General features: G+C 41.0%; 1 protein-coding gene across 7 annotated transcripts in view; it reads left to right on the top strand.

Moving 5' to 3' along the window:
• The window catches only part of LOC125009248 (voltage-dependent R-type calcium channel subunit alpha-1E), a 97,668-nt gene that overhangs the window by 74,192 nt on the left and 5,231 nt on the right, over window positions 1–18,245 (top strand). For 2 of the 7 annotated variants that reach the window (XM_047586995.1, XM_047587002.1), the window contains 24 exons: window positions 183–250; window positions 409–503; window positions 3,219–4,130; window positions 4,368–4,612; window positions 5,081–5,192; window positions 6,207–6,336; window positions 6,832–6,891; window positions 7,251–7,357; window positions 7,567–7,578; window positions 7,765–7,861; window positions 8,902–9,062; window positions 9,251–9,388; window positions 9,757–9,958; window positions 10,646–10,810; window positions 11,526–11,636; window positions 11,722–11,802; window positions 11,917–12,102; window positions 12,203–12,294; window positions 12,920–13,094; window positions 13,203–13,330; window positions 15,347–15,443; window positions 17,041–17,146; window positions 17,250–17,357; window positions 17,480–17,580. In XM_047586995.1, the coding sequence (XP_047442951.1) occupies window positions 183–250; window positions 409–503; window positions 3,219–4,130; window positions 4,368–4,612; window positions 5,081–5,192; window positions 6,207–6,336; window positions 6,832–6,891; window positions 7,251–7,357; window positions 7,567–7,578; window positions 7,765–7,861; window positions 8,902–9,062; window positions 9,251–9,388; window positions 9,757–9,958; window positions 10,646–10,810; window positions 11,526–11,636; window positions 11,722–11,802; window positions 11,917–12,102; window positions 12,203–12,294; window positions 12,920–13,094; window positions 13,203–13,330; window positions 15,347–15,443; window positions 17,041–17,146; window positions 17,250–17,357; window positions 17,480–17,580 (3,689 nt within the window). Of the gene's footprint in view, window positions 1–182; window positions 251–408; window positions 504–3,218; window positions 4,131–4,367; window positions 4,613–5,080; window positions 5,193–6,206; window positions 6,337–6,831; window positions 6,892–7,250; window positions 7,358–7,566; window positions 7,579–7,764; window positions 7,862–8,901; window positions 9,063–9,250; window positions 9,389–9,756; window positions 9,959–10,645; window positions 10,811–11,525; window positions 11,637–11,721; window positions 11,803–11,916; window positions 12,103–12,202; window positions 12,295–12,919; window positions 13,095–13,202; window positions 13,331–14,529; window positions 14,627–15,346; window positions 15,444–17,040; window positions 17,147–17,249; window positions 17,358–17,479; window positions 17,581–18,245 lie in introns of all 7 variants that reach the window. The other 5 variants (XM_047586999.1, XM_047586997.1, XM_047586996.1 and 2 more) reach the window with 4 other exon arrangements.

Genomic DNA, 18,245 nt, shown 5'->3' on the forward strand with positions numbered 1-18,245 from the left:
TTCTCCATATTTTCTCTCTGTCTTTGAAACCAATTCCTGAGACAGTATCTGCATGTCTTTGCCCGCTCAACGTCTCTCAGACCATTTTTCCCTGCTGCGTTGTTGACTCTCAGTGGTATCTGCACTACTAATACCACCAGAAGTTAGTGTTGTGTGTGAGTCCTGAACATATATGTGACCAGACACTCTGCTGAATGTCTTCTTGGCCATTGCCGTGGATAATCTTGCCAATGCCCAGGAGCTTACCAAGGTAATAAAACAGAAAACTGGAAAAGATATGATTAAAAGAACAGAGCTTACAGCTGAATATTTTCAATAATCTTTCCTTTGATTCTTTTCAATGATTTAAAATCATATGATGTAATCATCAGATGTTATCATTTTTCTGCTGCCTTTTGCTCTTTTGAGCAGGATGAAGAGGAAGCAGAGGCTGCGTTCAACCAGAAGCACGCTCTCCAGAAAGCGAAGGAGGTTGGACCGTTGTCTTCCTTCATGTCTTCAGAGTAAGTGCTGTAGCAAAAGACGTCCTGCTTGACCTCCCCCACCTTCTCCTCGTCTCCCTCTGTCTCACTCTTCCTCTCCCTCTATCCTTCCTTCCACAAGGGAGTGTATACATAGGACTGAGCCATAGTATAGAACTTACCATGCTGTAGCCTCCAGGAATCACTCTATCATTAGGTGCAATAGATTCGGATTTCTAATGAAATCCAGAACAGTTATTAATTGAGGCTAAGGGTCATCAATACAGGGTTTCAGGTTGTGCTGTTGTCTAAGTGCTGGTTTGTAGTAATTAAATGTCAAGTAGAAACTGTTGAGAGAACTATCATTTGTTGCTGTCCCACTACAAACTCATTGCTATGTCTTTACTAAAGCCCTGCTATCTAACCTCCGCCTGCTCCCACTGTAATTTGTTCGACATTGAAGTCATGTCCCCGTGGTTACTGGTTCCACTCTGGGATGGGAGGTGCTTACATTGTTGTCATGGAGACAGGTTTACTTAGTGTCCAAATCAAAATGTTCATTACAGTAATGTGCCTCTGTAGTCAGGAAGGTGGATGTCGTTAGGATAGTCAAAGGAAGTAAGGTGTTCTCACTTGTGAAAAGTATGATTCTCAAAGTAATGTGACTTTGTTTTCTCAATGCCCAGGTTTCCAGCTTTCAGAATAGATGTGTTTATCTTTTTCTTCCCAGTATCTGATTGCACATTGCCTTGCCATAGTTGGTGCATGCGCATGAACAGAAGTGGGAACCTCTTGCTCTGCACGATGTGTATTGAGATACAAACAGTTCGTTGCATGGGCATGTAGAAGATTTTACAGGCGCTATTAACACAGGGTCATGTACTTTCTGTTTTCTTTCTTTCTGTCTTTCTTTCTCGAGGCTGTGGCCTTTTTGTGAAACTTACTCAATGGAAAATAAATTGCACAATATGTGCAACGGCACATTAGTTTTAGTCCAGGGTCAGGCTCTTGTCAGGGACCATAGAGGAGACTGGAATACCACAGGGTCAACTAGACTGGCATGTACATTCGGAGAGGACACTCTGAACTTTAAGGGGTACCTGTTGTTCTCTCTGTTGTCAGCTATGAAACCCTGTCAGTACTTGCCCCCACTGACCTTGAAGAAACCTGCATGACAGCATTTGCTAAATGGAGAAAAAAAAATGCCGCATGCTGGAGTCTGATTCTGATTTCACTTTGGGAAAGCATGCGTCCTGTCAGCATGATGAAAGGAAGAAAAACAGAAATTATACTCACACACTCACTGAGAACGGCTTTCACTTGATGTAAGTGATGCTGGGACTGGAATTTTTGGACAGTGTTTTCAGTGTGTGTACAGTTTTTCTTTCCCCGTGAAGTCTTTTAATCCCTCTTCCAAATGCTGTGTAGTATTCTGAATATCTTCGACTAATATTTTGAAGCCTGAGCTCTACTAGCATGTCCTGAAAGAATGCTAATATGTGAGTGCTCCGAGGTGACAGTGGTGTTCGGAGCTGCATCCCAATGTGGTGGTTTTGTTCCGAGGGTTTTCTCAATATGTAATCTTTACCTGTGTTTGCCGATGGAACCCATCTCTGTGTTTTATACCTGTACCCATGCTGTAGTTCAAACTGTCTAACATCTCAGTCTATTTAAGATGTCTCCTTATCAATGTTGTGCTTATTGTTAATGTTTATGAATGTTGTTTAACTGTTTCAAATACTGCTACCATCTTGTTTGTCACTGTGCCGCTTGGCTCCAACAGAGACACACATCAAAGAGAGTCCACTTATTAACACTTTATCTTTGGATAAATATCTTTGGACATTAAAATGAAAGGCGGAATTAATGCACAATGTACCTAAAGTATACAATTAATATTTTATTTATTTGTTTAGTTACCTGCAAAGAGCAGGTTTACCCTTGAGCAGTGAATAGTAAATTCACAACAGCTGGTAACCTGGATTAACAAACATGGCTGGTGTTTGTGTTAAAGGCTGTTTTGCTGTGTGTCTCCTGGCCTGTTTTGTCTCTGCTCACAAAAGCACTAATGTCTTGTTTTCAACCAATCGCTCATTGATAACACGGACCACACAAGAGTCCACGCTCCAGTAAGTAACACTGTCTGTTCAGCTCTCTGAATCTCTCACTCACAACCGCTTGATTTTTCTTAACTGGGTAAATGTCTCAGATTCATCCCGTTCAGTATTCTCTCCATGCTCTGTCCTGTACCTTCCCAACTCTCCAGCATCATTTGAACCTACATTTTTTTTAGATTAATTCCACTGATTTCATTCTGCATCTTACTCTTTTTGTTACTGAAGTCACATAACAATTCCTGACTTGGTTCCTTTTGAACATGACATCGTCATTGATCCAGTAAACTGCCTCATGTCGAAATTAAATTGCTCTTTGTTGTCTGAACATCAAACTAAAGCACTTGCTACGTACTGTTATATCCATTTTTGGTGCAAATGTTTTGATTGCTAGTGTACATTTCATAAAGCATATGAGGACCCTAGTGTTTAAGTCCATCAAATCTCATTTGGAAACTAGTTTGAATGAGATCATCCTTCTGGTGAACGCACAGCATGCAAGCATACTTATATCAGACTTGGATCAATAAATAAATACAGCTAAAGTAAAAATGCTAACATTAACCTTACTTTAAACCAGCAGAATACTGAGTGTGGCACTGGATATATATGCTGATGTTTTATCTTTTCTTGCTCTTCCCAGGGGAAGCCGGAGGAGGCGGCCCTACCTGTACAGAAAAAGAGCCATTCACCGCAGCCGGCCTACTTACTCCTGCTCCCTGGAAGAGGCCCAGGGAAGCATGAGGGAGGGCCGCCCACCCCCACCACTCAACCCATCTAACTCTTTCATGTCCAGGAGAGAGAGGAGAAAGAGGATGACCATGTCAGTTTGGGAGCAGAGGACCAGTCAGCTGCGGAGACACCGCCAGATGTCCAGCCGAGAGATCCTGTACACCAACCCCAGTGAGGAGAAAGATGGTCCTCCTGTTTCGGGCCAAGCCCAGCATGGACTCCCCCTGTCGCTGCACCGCAAGGCCATGCAGAACACACCATCAGGGAGTCTGAAGCACCTTACAGACCCTCTGGCCTCTCCAGCTAAGAACCAGGCATCGGGGTCCTCCATGTCGGTGGATGTTCCCCTTGCACCTGCTCTCTCTGGTGACATACCTGAACCCCCACTGTCAGTGCTGGTGCCAGATTCGTTGGATCCTGCAAATGTACCCATCACTGATTCTGTTTCAATGGCCATACCAGAGCCTCCTGAATCAGAGCCCATCCCTGAGAGTGGAAAGCTGGCCATTAATCAGAGCCACAAACACGCCAGTGAGCGCCGAAGCCCCAGGCTGAATGCCGAGCGACAGCACAGAGCTGTAAAGAAATTCAGACCTCCAGACAACGTTGATACACTGACTCCTGAAATTGGAGGCCATGGCGGGATTAGGGGCCGGAGGACGCTGCACCACTGTGCCCATCCGACCGGGACCAAAAGCCAAGGGTCTTCTCCTGGGAATGGAAGCCACTTAGCGGAGAGGAAGATAAACCATGGGAAAACAGAGGAAAACACAGCAGAGCCTGACAACAATGAGGGAGACGAGTATAAACATGAGGAGGGCAGGTGAGACAGATCAACAACAGAACAATGAAACATTGTTTTAGAAGGTTTACATTAATTTAAGGCAGGAAACACATGGAGACATCACATTCGCCACATGTTAGAGTCAAGTATGTTGTGAATTGAATCAGATATTTAGGATGTATGAATAAGACGACTTGTATGCTGCACGTGAAAGTATTTTTATGATATTCACTGTAGTCTCAGCCACCAGTAATATGCATCTCTTTTCATGAACAGACAGGGTGATCAGAGTGATGGAGGGGACAGTAACCCGACAGACAACCAGAGTCACCCCAGTGACCAGTGTCCTGAGAAGCAGGAGGAGACGTCTCCACACTCAGAACCACCAGCACGTACTCTTCCAGAGGATGACAAAGAAGAGAAGGAGACAGAGCAGGACCTGGATAAAGCTCAGCTTAGTTCCAATGTGATCATTGAGGTTCCCAACGTGCAGCCGTCACTCGAGCTCTCCACAATCACAGGTGATGGTATAATGATTTATGTTTTTCAGATGTTACTAAATAAGGGGAAATTTGTATCCCTTTGTGAAGTTGTTTAGTGATGTCTTGTGACAGGCCCATTTGTGGCATCACATACTCCGCTCTGAAATCAGCGGTCAGTTCCAGTGCACAGGTTTCAATTCAAATCTATGGATGACCTATCAAGTGAGTGTTAACGGTAGTAATGACTGGATGAGAGTGGTTTCATATTTTCAAACTACAACAGGTATGACCAAGGCTCAGGATATTTTTTTCTGGATACTTGATGCACTTGCTAAATCTGACCCACTGAGTTGAGGCATTCTGAGAAGCAATGACTCCAGTATCCAGTATCATCATCTAAGCCAGTCTCCACACTTCATTCATTCAGCTTCTCTGTTAGACGCCCAGTACTTCTTACCGAATTGTCCTGATTAATCTGAGCTTTCTCATTCTCCTCACCTTCTGTAGTCAACAGTAAGGACCCTGAAAGCTGTAAGTCAGAGAAGGAAGAAGCAGAGGAGACAAACCCTGTCAACACTGTGACCCCAGACAGTATGTTTATCTTCAAACCTGACAACCCGTAAGTTGCTGTCATTCATGTTTCTCAGTGTTATTATTAGTGTTAGTGTTATTGTTACTTTTCCTTCCTACTTTTCCTACTCAATTTTTGTGTGGAGTATGTTATAATGTTGGTGTGATGAGGGAGCAATTGTTGCATGTTCTCAGGATAATCCCCAGCCCTGAATGTCTTCAACATGTTCACAGAATTGTGAAGCATTTCGAGGGATATGTGTAGTGAGAAAGCTCAATGGAAAGAGCAACAGCACTTTCATGTCTGTGCCAGTGCAGGTCCACTTGTGCCTCGATACCTTTGGTACTTGTGCCTGGTCTGAATGGTTTGGACACAACATGTCATGTAGCATTGTGTTGCAGATGTTAGGATAATTTCTGTGGGAAGAACCTGATGGTAGACACAAGACATCTGCTTAGCTTGTTTCTAATACATTTGCTTTTAAAGTGACCATTTTAAAAGTCTTAAAGACTTTCATCCACCACTGTTGACTAAGTTTCTCACCAAGAAGGTTCTTGCTGCTGTTGCTGCCTAAATTCCATAGAGTAGCCTGTCTCACAGCTACTTACTTGGGTGTTTCATTATACTGAACCAGCAATGTTGGGGAAGCGTGCCAGTTGGCACTGCACCAGTCATGTTTCACTGGAAATGCATGGAAAAGCTTCTGCTGCAAGCTCACAATGATAACAAGACTTCAGAAAGTCATAATATCGGCACACACCCCCTTCCAAAAAAAACAAAACAAAACACAGCATGTCAGACATAACTTTGTAACATTATCAAGCTAGCTGTTTCAAAAATACAAAACTTTTTGGCATTTGGCTCCTGCTTCACATTTACTTAATAAATATGAAAGTGGTATTGATCTTCTCATCTAACTTTATTACTCTCTGCATGAAAGTGCATGAGCCCATTTTCCCAAATGTCAAACTGTTTCTTTTTAGTTGTGATTACGAAGGTTTGGTAACCTCTTCATTGATAATGTAACGTCAATCACACGGTCTGCACTCTGCTCTTCTTCAGGGTGCGTCGAGCGTGCCACTATGTGGTGAACCTCAGGTACTTTGAAATGTCCATCCTGCTGGTCATAGCTGCTAGTAGCATAGCACTGGCTGCTGAGGACCCTGTAGCCACCTCCTCTGATTGGAATAAGGTTTGTGTTCACGCTGAGTTTGTGTTCATCTTTCTGAGACAAGGAAACAGCTGTTACATTAATGTCACAATAAAAGACAGAATATTTCTGCTGTTTCAATCACTCTGCCATCCTGAGAGATGATTTCAATCAGCATTTATCTGTGCCCTGGGCTTCTTAGCTCCCTTCTCCCACAATAAAGAGCTGAAGTGTCATTAAGAAAAAAAGAAAAACATTTCTAAAATTGTTTTGCAGAAGACTGCAAATGTTACTTGATGGGGCAATTAAATATTAGATGAATGTTGCGAATGAAGCCCAAGTGGGAGAATTGAAGTTAACGTCTTTAGTTGGATTACCATCATTTAAGGGGAGCGTTTCATACTAAACGTCAAATAAAAGGACTTTGATTTTTGAAAGAATATATTTATGTTTGTTTGCTTTTTAGTCTCATTTTCTCATCATTATTTGACTGGCCTTTTCTGTTTCCCACTGTTACTCTGTGTGACTTACTTTCAGGTTTTGCGCTATTTTGATTATGTGTTCACTGGAGTCTTCACTTTTGAAATGATTATAAAGGTGAGTGGCTGTGTAAACTGTGCACAATCATTTAATCTTGAAAATAAATGGTGCTAAAACTTGTAAATGCACATTTTTTATGTAGGGATTTGTGTGTTTGACACACACTTTGTTCTCATTTTGTCTGAATTGTTAAGTTCCACAGAAAAAAAAAAGAAAGAAAGAAGACAAGGAATTTCTTAAAAACAAAATTGAAATGTGATCTATCTTATGGTGTCTAGAAACAGGAACCATAGACTTGAAGTAGCTTTGTCAAAGCTAATAATCATTCAGTCCACCACTACATCGCCTTCATAATTCACACCCTGAGACAGAAATATCCCAGATTTATTCACTGCACGGTACTCTGTTGTTTTCAGATGATTGACCAAGGTCTGATCCTCCATGATGGCTCCTACTTCAGAGACCTGTGGAACATCCTTGACTTCATTGTTGTGGTGGGAGCACTGGTGGCCTTCGCCCTCACGTCAGTGGCATGATTTATTTCTATTACTCATATGAGCTAATTGTTGGTCTGAAAGTTAAATTGTCTTTAACTCATCCACAAGATGTTTTTGAATCACAATGCATTAATCTCTTGCATGTTATTTATTGCTGTCAGACTTCTGATGTAAATCTCTCTCTCCTCTGTTTTTATCTGTCTGTGGACGATGCCTGTGTGATGGGGTAAAGCAGCAATGTCATGGGGTAAAGGACATAAAAAAAACTTTACATCTGAAAATTTCAAACATCTTACAAAGTGACATAAGTAGAGTACGACTAAACATAATGTGACAATAGATGACAGGTTTAGAAACAGCTGTGTTCATCAAGAAGTGCACATGTATTGTGCTGCTTTGATCAGATGCTCACAATAACTGTCTTTCTGAACAGAAATAATAAAGGACGGGACATAAAGACCATCAAATCTCTGAGGGTGTTGCGTGTCCTAAGACCACTGAAGACCATTAAGAGACTTCCTAAACTTAAGGTATGCAGATATGCTCTGTCTTTTACACCAGGGCTGTGTTTCCTTACCTGTCTGTCAGTGTCTGTGTAATTAGACAATGTCATTAGGAGATAATTAGTAAAAAAATCTTCAAACTCGACCAAGACATCAAGACCAAATGACCGAATAAAAAACTGAGTGAGATTTTGTTGCAGAGAGGAGAGATTAAAGATCAGATTTCTAGACTTTTCTACATTTATGCATACAAATTATTTACACAAGCTCTGACAAAGAGAGGCCAATGAAACCAATAGGTTATACTTGTTGTTTATCCAGGAAAATGAGCCAAAATGACAGATTTATGATTTGAAAGGAGTTTATGTGGGCTAAAATTCTTTTTGCTGTAGACGACTGATCAGCAGTTACTGGAAATGTTTAGTTGGTGTTATTGCTGAAGAAGGGGTTCACAGTTTCTGAAAACTAGGGTTCACTTTACAGATATGTAATATTGGTAATATCTCAGTAATATCTCACTGATGTTTCATTGTGTTTCATTTGTATCCAGAAATGAACATTTCGGGTTGGCATAAATATATATACTTCTAAATACATAAATACTTGTAGGCAACAGTGTGTATGTATACACAGTGGAATTAGATCTGGAAATACTCAAGATACAGAATTATGTCCACTGTGAATAACAAAACGTACTAATTGAAAACTATGGCAGAAAAACAAAAGGAAAATTATTTGCAGGCAGGAAAGTTAAAGTGGATAAAGTAAATCTAGTACTACTAGTCTTTCTAGTAATCCATTATCTTTCAAGTCTATGAAAACAAACCAGTCATGACATTGTCAACAGGATAGTTTGATTTTGGGTATTTTCTTGCTTTATGTTGTAATAGGTGAATCAGGTCTCAGATGTTTGGTTCAAGCATTCAAACACACCAAGAAGAGTTCCTACATGGCAACATACTTTAACTAAATGAATGAATATCGACACAAAAATGAACAGTTACATGTTGAATGTGAAACATCGGATTGTGGGTTTGACCTTATTTTGATGTGTCCCTGTCTTCCAGGCGGTGTTCGACTGTGTGGTGACGTCTCTGAAGAATGTCTTCAACATCTTAATTGTCTACAAGCTTTTTATGTTCATCTTTGCCGTCATTGCTGTGCAGCTCTTCAAGGGGAAGTTTTTCTACTGCACCGACAGTTCAAAAGACACGGAGAAGGACTGCCAGTAATCCTTGTTTATTTTCTGACTTTTATCCTGTTTCCTTTATTTTGTAGTTGTAGTAGCTTCATGTCATTACCCCAAAGCTCAAAGTTAATGATCCCGGTAGAAATGTTACAAACCCTTAGGACTGACATTCCTCAGAGTTTTCTGCCTTTAAATTAAACCTTTTGTTTCTTTTCCATTTTCTTCAGGGGTTACTACATCGACTATGGGAAAGACAAGAAGGAGGTGAAGAGAAGAGATTGGAAGAGACATGAGTTTCACTACGATAACGTCATCTGGGCTCTGCTCACGCTCTTCACGGTTTCCACTGGAGAGGGGTGGCCTCAGTGAGTGTCTGACCGGAGCTTTCCTGGAAATCATTTTCCTTTCCGAGGGTTCTCGTCCATTTTTCATGAACATTGTAACATCTGACATGTTCTTTGGTAATGGTCAAATCAGGCCTTTGACGAAGGAAATATAATAGATGTGATTCATTTAACAAAGATTTTGCAATTCATTATCTCACAATAAGGTTTTACTGATATTCCACTAACTGGTGGGTTTGTGCTGTCCCAGCCCTTGTTAATTGACTTCCAATGTGGAAATAAATGTAAATTGGTCAAATTCGAATTTGATATCCACAGTTTCTACCAGAATAAAAAGCTGCTTAAACACAGAGCACATTTTTTACCACAGACCACCTCTGCTCTCCCAGGGTCTTGCAGCACTCCGTAGACGTAACAGAAGAAGACAGAGGTCCGAGCCACGGCAACAGGATGGAGATGTCGATCTTCTATGTCATCTACTTTGTCGTCTTTCCCTTCTTCTTCGTCAACATCTTCGTTGCTCTCATCATTATTACCTTTCAAGAACAGGGCGATAAGATGATGGAGGAGTGCAGCCTGGAGAAGAACGAGGTGAGGGAGGCTTGATGAAAGCCCCCGACTCCTTTTGTGTTTTTTCCACTGTGGTGCTCTCAGGTGAGCAGGCGATAACGAGACGTGCGGGCATCAGTATGGGTACAATTTAATGAGCTAATCAGCTACGTGCAATATAATTTGCTCATTAGGATGATGTTGCCTGGTTCTTGTTAACGCCGTTCTCTTCCTGACTGTCAATATGTTTATGTTTATTTTATTTGATATGGACAACACAAATACATTGACACTGTCCCAGTGGACAGGCCAGATGCTTTGCTTGAGTGTATATAGCAGATAGTGTTAGAGACTGGTCAAGTGGAAGTGCCAGATCAATTCAAGACAACAACAGTCCCCCATATGTGACAGGGCATTGTTTACTTATAATGAGGTATATCCTTCCTTCTAGTCTTTTCCTTTTTTGAGCCATAATTTCTCTTTTTCATTTTTTTTCACATTTAATTGGTTCACATTTTTTCTTCCATATCTGTCTTACAGTTTACAGTATAATCTATAAAGCTTGTTGTGAAGTGTACTTTAAATGTCTATAAATGTCCTTGCAGAAAAAGGAAGCAGCAGCAAAGCAGCCTTGTCATTAAAGGGAAGAAGATACTTTGACTCACTGTGTCTTTGACTATTTCATCCGTTTGCCTTTCATGTTCTTTTTCGTTTCTCTTTGTATTTCAGAGGGCATGCATAGACTTTGCCATCAGCGCCAAGCCCCTGACCCGATACATGCCGCAGAACCGACACACATTCCAATACCGCCTGTGGCATTTTGTGGTGTCGCCTTCTTTTGAGTACACCGTCCTCACCATGATTGCTCTGAACACTATTGTACTGATGATGAAGGTGAGGAGAAGGAGACGCGAGAGAAATCAGGACAAATTTCTGCAATATTTTTTTATTTTATTATCCATTTTTTCTTTCTCTGCCATGACTTAAGTTAAAGTTTCCACATATGTATTTCTGTTAATATCAAAAACAAACCTTTTATCGCTTCTTGGCACCATACTGTATGCTGTCATGAACTCGTGACTGGTAACACTCCGGTTTTAAAAGGAGCCATGAGGTGTGACTCCTAACAAAAAACACGGATGTAGCATAGCACCACCTCAACACACAGCGTTTGTGAGCTGATGTTTTCTCGCTCCTTTCCCAGACCAGTATTTATGGCCTGAACCGGCCTTTTCTTTTCTTGGGCTGTGCTGGTTGTTCAGACAGACAGACAGTCAGACAGACGCTGAGTGACTCAGCCTGTATTAAATATTGATCTATAATGTCCAGTTGCTGCTATTTAGCATGACCTCATTAACTGTGGCTGCCGCCCCTCGAGGAATGACTCCTTTTATAGTGCGACAGATGAGAGGTGCAGAGACAGAGGCACTATTTATGGGTCTGGAGGAATCTTCCATCAACCTGTAGATCTGCAGGGCTGAAGTTCAAACTGATATCTGAGAGTAGGCTGCGCAGTAGTGAATTGGTTAGGGAATATTCCACTTTTTTTTTATCTCACGTATAACAAAGATCACCTCATAGTCTAACCCCGCCATCTTTGTATTTTCAGTACTACTCTGCCCCTCCAGCGTACGACGCTGTCCTGAAGCACCTTAACACAGCGTTCACTGTCCTCTTCTCTGTCGAGTGTGTCCTCAAGATCATGGCTTTTGGCTTTCTGGTGAGAGACAAGAGCGACATGCAGCCTGAATGTGAATTCAAGTACTCTTTAGAAATGACTCACAGCCCCTTTCTGGTTTTAACAGAACTACTTCAGAGACACGTGGAACATTTTTGACTTCATCACAGTCTTGGGCAGCATCACTGAGATTGTAGTAGATTTGCAGGTAATGCCATAAATAAAATTAACAGTGTGCTTATCCCCTTGATTTTAAGAATATACGTATCAGTATTATGTGATACCAACAGTTTCCCTCCCCTCTGCTGTGTCTCTCTGCCAGTTTGTGGATACATTCAACATGAGTTTCTTGAAGCTGTTCCGAGCAGCTCGTCTGATCAAGCTGCTGAGGCAAGGTTACACCATCCGTATCCTTCTCTGGACATTTGTTCAGTCCTTCAAGGCTCTGCCCTATGTCTGCCTGCTCATCGCTATGCTCTTCTTCATCTATGCCATCATTGGCATGCAGGTCAGAAGCAGTAAAGACAGACATCGATCAGTGTTTAGTATACACATACATATTGTTTCATTGTGAAATAAAATCCTGTGTGTGTGTGTGTGTAAATCAGGTGTTTGGGAACATTAAGCTGAACGAGGAGACACACATTAACCAGCACAACAACTTTAAAACCTTCTCTGGTGCCCTGATGCTGCTTTTCAGGTAAGACGCCTGCAAGTTTTATCAATCTGGACGCAGCCCTGGGAGCTACTCAAAGAGTAGATCTGTAGTTCTGAATTCTTGATCATTTGTCACTTAATATTCTAATTGATCCACTAGTTTAATGAAAGTACTACAGAATGGTTACTTGTGATTGTAACAGTTTAACTGATCCCGTTTCATGGATGTTGTCTGATGATGTTGCTAAGTTACAGCAGAAGGCCTTTGCTGTGCTGTGGTGCTATGTAGTATCAATTGCTGATAGATTATACAATGAACCATCTACTTCCTTAGAAAATATCTTTTCAGACACTCTGAGAGCTTTCTGATTGGGGGGAGCCAAAGAATGAAATAGACAAGAGCAACTAAAACTTATGAAACATTCACATTTAAATAAATGAAAACATCGGAATTGTACATATAGAAGGTAATGTAAATGGACACAATAAACCACACAGCAAGGCCTCGCATTTGGCAAATCTAAAGGCTGTTTCTCAAGTGGGTGGTGCTTGATGCTTTGATTGCACCTTCCAGATGGCAGACACAACTGTGAATAAACTGTGAGCTGGACAGTGTGAGCCCTAACCAGCTCCTCCTCCTTCTGGTCTTGTGTAATGTGTGTATCCAGGAGTGCCACAGGGGAGTCGTGGCAGGAGATCATGCTGTCGTGTCTGGGGGGACAGCAGTGTGAGACGGACCCCTCTCTTCCCGCAGCAGTACCAGTGACTGACCAGGAGGGGGGCTGTGGCTCTGACTTTGCCTATTTCTACTTTGTCTCCTTTATCTTTTTTAGCTCTTTCCTGGTAAGTGAAGGGGTCTTTTGAATCCAAGTCTGTGGCTTAAGAGAAACCATATTGTCCCACACAAGGACCTTCAACCCCTAATTTCTCTGTGCCTCATCATTCCTGCAGATGCTGAACCTGTTTGTGGCAGTGATCATGGATAACTTTGAGTATCTAACGAGAGACTCGTCCATCCTTGGACCACATCACCTGGATGAGTTTGTCAGAATCTGGGGGGAGTATGATCGTGCTGCCTGGTCAGTGTCCCAGAGTCTTTACACTATAGTTATAGTACACATAAAAAAATACATATATTAAATAAATGATAAATAAAGCAGCAGACAGGCAGATGGTTAATAATAATAATTTAATTAAATAATAATTATCAAAACTATTGCATTGATTTCATTTGTAGTGTGGCAATAAAAAAATTATCACAGTAGTAGTTCCATCCAAATGTGGAAGTAAAGCATCTCATTATGCATACACATATTATACTAATGTATGTAATAAATACGTCCACATGTTATGGAGCATAAAGACAAGTAGTGAAACTCATTTTTGAAACTCTACAGTATCTTATGCCCACACCAGGGATAGGATAGTATGTTTCTAGTCTCTCTTCAATTCAGAATGTGCTACTTTTCATGGTGATGAATGTGACCTTCCCTGTTGAGAATCATATTAGTTCAACACTTGGAGACTGTTTGTGTTTGATTCTGAAGTTGGTTTAGAAGCCAGTCATGTACACTGATAGCCTAACAGGCAATTTACAACTTACACAAATGAAATATGGAAACATATGTGTGTCCACATCGAGAAGGGACTTTCAGTGATGCAGGAAGACACGGAAACATCTAGAGTGGGATTGTGTTTGCTACTGGATGTAACCATGGGGCCTGAGAAGGGAAGTCAGCGCTGAATTGAAAATCTCTGACTCAAGAAAATGTTTACACTAATCAGTGGAACAAATATACTGTTTAATATTGAAGTAGTGTCCAGCAATCAGAAGCAGAATTACTTTATTGATCCCAGGGGGAAATTACTTTTTGTACAGTAGCTCCTACTCAAAGTGTTCCATTGTTCAGAACAAAGAGGGATGTAGGCAATAAGAATATGTAGCATAAGTAGGCAATTAGAATAATATATCAGTGTAAAATGGGGTATTAGTGCACATGGTGAGTCTGAAGTGTCCAATGTGATAAACATCTGGACCAGCTTTAAGACAAGTTAACAACAGTAAAAAATAAATTCACACTACTATAAGGCAGGTGTCAACCAGTCAGCTCGCTGAAAACTGCTCTGTATAAAAATCAAAGAAAAAAGTCAAGAATTTCAAAAGCCATGTGACAGGTATTTTGTTATATGTTCTCAGAACACAGAGCCTCATCCACCTTCATTGTGTACTGCAGTACAAGTCTGTTACGACAACTAAAGACATGTATGTTCTTTCCAGTGGTAGGATCCACTATAAGGAGATGTACAAAGTTGTACGCACTATCTCACCTCCCCTGGGCTTTGGAAAGAACTGCCCCCACAGGGTGGCATGCAAGGTTTGATTCCCCCATGTCGACAAACTCTCCTCTGCCTCTTTCATGTGGGATCCTTCCTGACTTCCACCTCTCCCTTCCTTTCCCTCCCTCCACCGACTGTCACCGCCCTGCTTGACCCTTAGGGACGTTTTATTGAGGTCAAAGAATGACGATACTTCAGTCTCGGGGTACTAAGGCACAGGACGTCCCTCATTTGCCTCATTTACCTTTGATCCAAATAAACTGATAGGCTTTATTCACAGCTGTATTCATGAAGCATGATTTGATAGAATTAAGAAGAAGTTTGAGGGAGTCCTGGACCTCTCTACCCTTTGGATCTGGTTCCTTATAATCCTCTTTCCATTACATCCACACAAAGTAAGTATTTAACCAGATCCAGTGAGGCTGTCATTCCTTTTCTCATCCTGTCCAAGGTTTGCTCCCTCCCCAGATTTCTATGCCCTATTGGCAGCATAGAAAAAACCTACAACCTATTTTATTTCTCCTACTTTACTCTCTCCTTGTGCGTGATGCGTTGGAATAATCCTTTCTCTTGTATCTCCTTCATTATTGTTCCTCTCCTCCACCCCCCTTCCTTTGCTCTGTTCCATCTCTTGGGAATGCACTTCCCTGACGCCTCCACCCTCTCCTTCACCTCCAATGCCATCCCTCTCCCGTCCTTCCCCTCTTCCTCCTCTTTCCCTCTTCATCCTCATCTTCATGGCTACCTGACGCCCGCAGTGGTCGTATCCATTACACTGACATGTATGAGATGTTGACCAACATGTCGCCACCTCTAGGCCTGGGCAAGAAATGCCCCTCCAAAGTGGCATATAAGGTAGACTGAGCACCAAAGACAGGCACTGCCTTTGTATTTCAATCAGCTTTAATCAGAGATAAGCACTGCGGAAACCTCATTCTGTGTGTCATACATCGGAAAAGCAAAGCCTTTGTTGTGTTGATTATATGAAGCAGTATTGCTTGTTGGAGCAGTTTTAAGTTTGATTATTTGTCCGTTGGCAGATGAGAGTAATGATTTGCCTGTTTGCTTTGCATCTTGGCAGAAGACTAGGACGTCTTTATCTGTTTGCTGTTATCAGATAATGTTTGCTGATGATTATTCCGAACCAGCGGATGTTAATGAGAAAGCCGTTAAATATCCACATGCTAAATATTGTCATTTGCAGAAATCTCCTGTCAAATGCTCTCATGCCTTTCACACTTACTTCTCTGTTTTTTTTCATCTTCTTGTCTGCATGAGCCTCCTGCCACAGCCCAGTGTTGCATCAGTGTTTTTCGTGTCATATGTGTATACGCTATTAACACATATGTGTGAGCGAGCCTGCATGCATGCTCCGTCACAGTTGTCTAGTTTCTTTTAATAAATCTGGAATATTATACACATTCACCTGCTAGTTCAGTAGGTATCCTAGAGAAAATTAATACATTCTAATGTAACAGTCCTGCGTTAAATCTTAGCTTTCATGACAGTTATAATGTTCGTTTGATATTGAAACAGTGTAAGAAATGTGCTAATTCAATTGTATGGTCATTATGCAGGGTGTAGTTTGTGGTGCTGGGAAACTAGATTCAATTAAACATTAGCTAATTAGTTAAGCTGTAATTTAGCTTAGCCCACTTACTAAAATAACAAAATAATACAAATGCGTCAGTACAACACAAAACAATTCAAACCAATCACAGTCGCAAAAATGTAAAAACACAATTGAATTAACATTGCTAAGTTATTTCTTATACAAATGCTGGATAGCATGGTCTGTATGAAGCTAAGGAAATTATATTAGGATGTATTTGTTTTCCTTTGTGTACTTAATGAAGTGGCAAGTGGGTGTACAGCCTCTGTGTACAGAATGACGGGAAAGGGCAAGAGGTATATTTATTCCTGGAAATTTTACCTTTGTTCCTTGTTTTGACCTCAGATACTTTTGTTGAGATTGCAATTTGTGATTTTAGGCTCACAAAAACTAAACATAATATAATTTAGTGACCTTCAGGAAGTAATCATTTGTCAAAACTGTTTTCTTTATGTCAGGAAATAAGTACATGCTTGCCCTCTCTGTTGTTCAGTGTCTAATTTTATTAAGGGACATTTATTTACCCATGCTGCAGGAAATGATGTTGCTGTTATGAAGTTCTAGTTTTGACAGATTTCTTCTAAACTGTAACTTCAGTTACTGGAGTAAAACAGAGGGGTTCATGCTGGGATCAGTGAATTACTATTTATTTTGTAATGTTAGCATAGCAGACTTGGGACACTTAGATGATCCCAAAACCAGACTATAACATAATCTGAAGATTTATTCTAAAATAACAGGTTTGAAAACATTCTGAGCTTCCCAAGTTGTTCTGGTTTACTTTGAGCTTGTGTTATGTTGGTGTTATGACTGAATGTGTGCCCTACCTGCTGCCTTCAGAGACTAGTCCTGATGAATATGCCTGTGGATGACGACATGTCCGTCCACTTTACCTCCACCCTCATGGCGCTCATCCGCACTGCCCTCGAGGTCAAGATAGCCAGAGGTTAGGCTTATTATAAAAATAAATACATAAAAAATAAAAACCTTGAGAGATACAGTACAAATAAAACAAAAGCATTCATGTGTGTTTTGCTTTTTATCTGCAGGAGGGGAAGACAGAAACCAGATGGATTTGGATCTGCAGAAGGAGATTAGTGTCATCTGGCCTCATCTCTCTCAGAAGACACTTGACTTGCTGGTCCCAATTCACAAAGGTAAAATTACACCTGCTGCTGCTCACAACACCCACATAGAAAATAGAGTCAAATGTATTTCATTTTATGAGTTTTGAAGGGTAATGTCTATGCTCGTGGGGTTTCTGCTTTGTACTCCGTAGCCAGTGACATGACCATAGGGAAGATCTATGCTGCCATGATGATCATGGACTACTACAAGCAGAGCAAAGCCAAGAAGCTTCGACAGCAGCTGGAGGAACAGGTCATTTTCCTAGATTTATTGTTGTTATTGTTGCCAGTTATTGTTTGTTTGCCAAATTGATTGAATACCTGAGTGGATTTTGATTTAATTTGATTTAACAACTGCAATTCATTTTTGTTATTATTGGTTTTTATTTTGTTTTTATTTGGATTTTAACATGTGTTCATCACCAGAATCAATCATTTTTAAACTGAGCCGACCTGTAGTCGTCTGAGATACAAATATAGTCTGAAATTATATGTGATCACGACAAAAGTCTTCATGAACGACCTTCTCTATTGAGGACTTTAAATGGGAGTTTTCGGTAAGAGCTTCACAAGTTGTGACGTGTTCGCTGACATTTTCAGAAATGGCAGAGCTGGATGGTAAGCTCGTATATTGGTATTTAGTCATTTAGAGTTTCCTAGATGATTTTGTTATATGCCTGAGGAAAATGTTGCTATTCCTAGCAGCCTCATCCTTTCATCATTGCTATGCATTTCCTACATTAAGGTTACCTGGTTGTCTGCCTAAACTTTTAGATGCCAGCAGCTGCCTCTCACTGCTGCTACCACTTGAACGCCAAGTATTTTGTGTACACGACTTCCCTTATCGTAATCGCCAATTCACAAGTTCCATTTGAAGGCAGCAACAGTGTAGACTGAGGAACCAATCAGAGGAGAGTA

The sequence above is a fragment of the Mugil cephalus genome, chromosome 6, assembly GCF_022458985.1.
Source record: "Mugil cephalus isolate CIBA_MC_2020 chromosome 6, CIBA_Mcephalus_1.1, whole genome shotgun sequence".
NCBI lineage: Eukaryota > Metazoa > Chordata > Actinopteri > Mugiliformes > Mugilidae > Mugil > Mugil cephalus.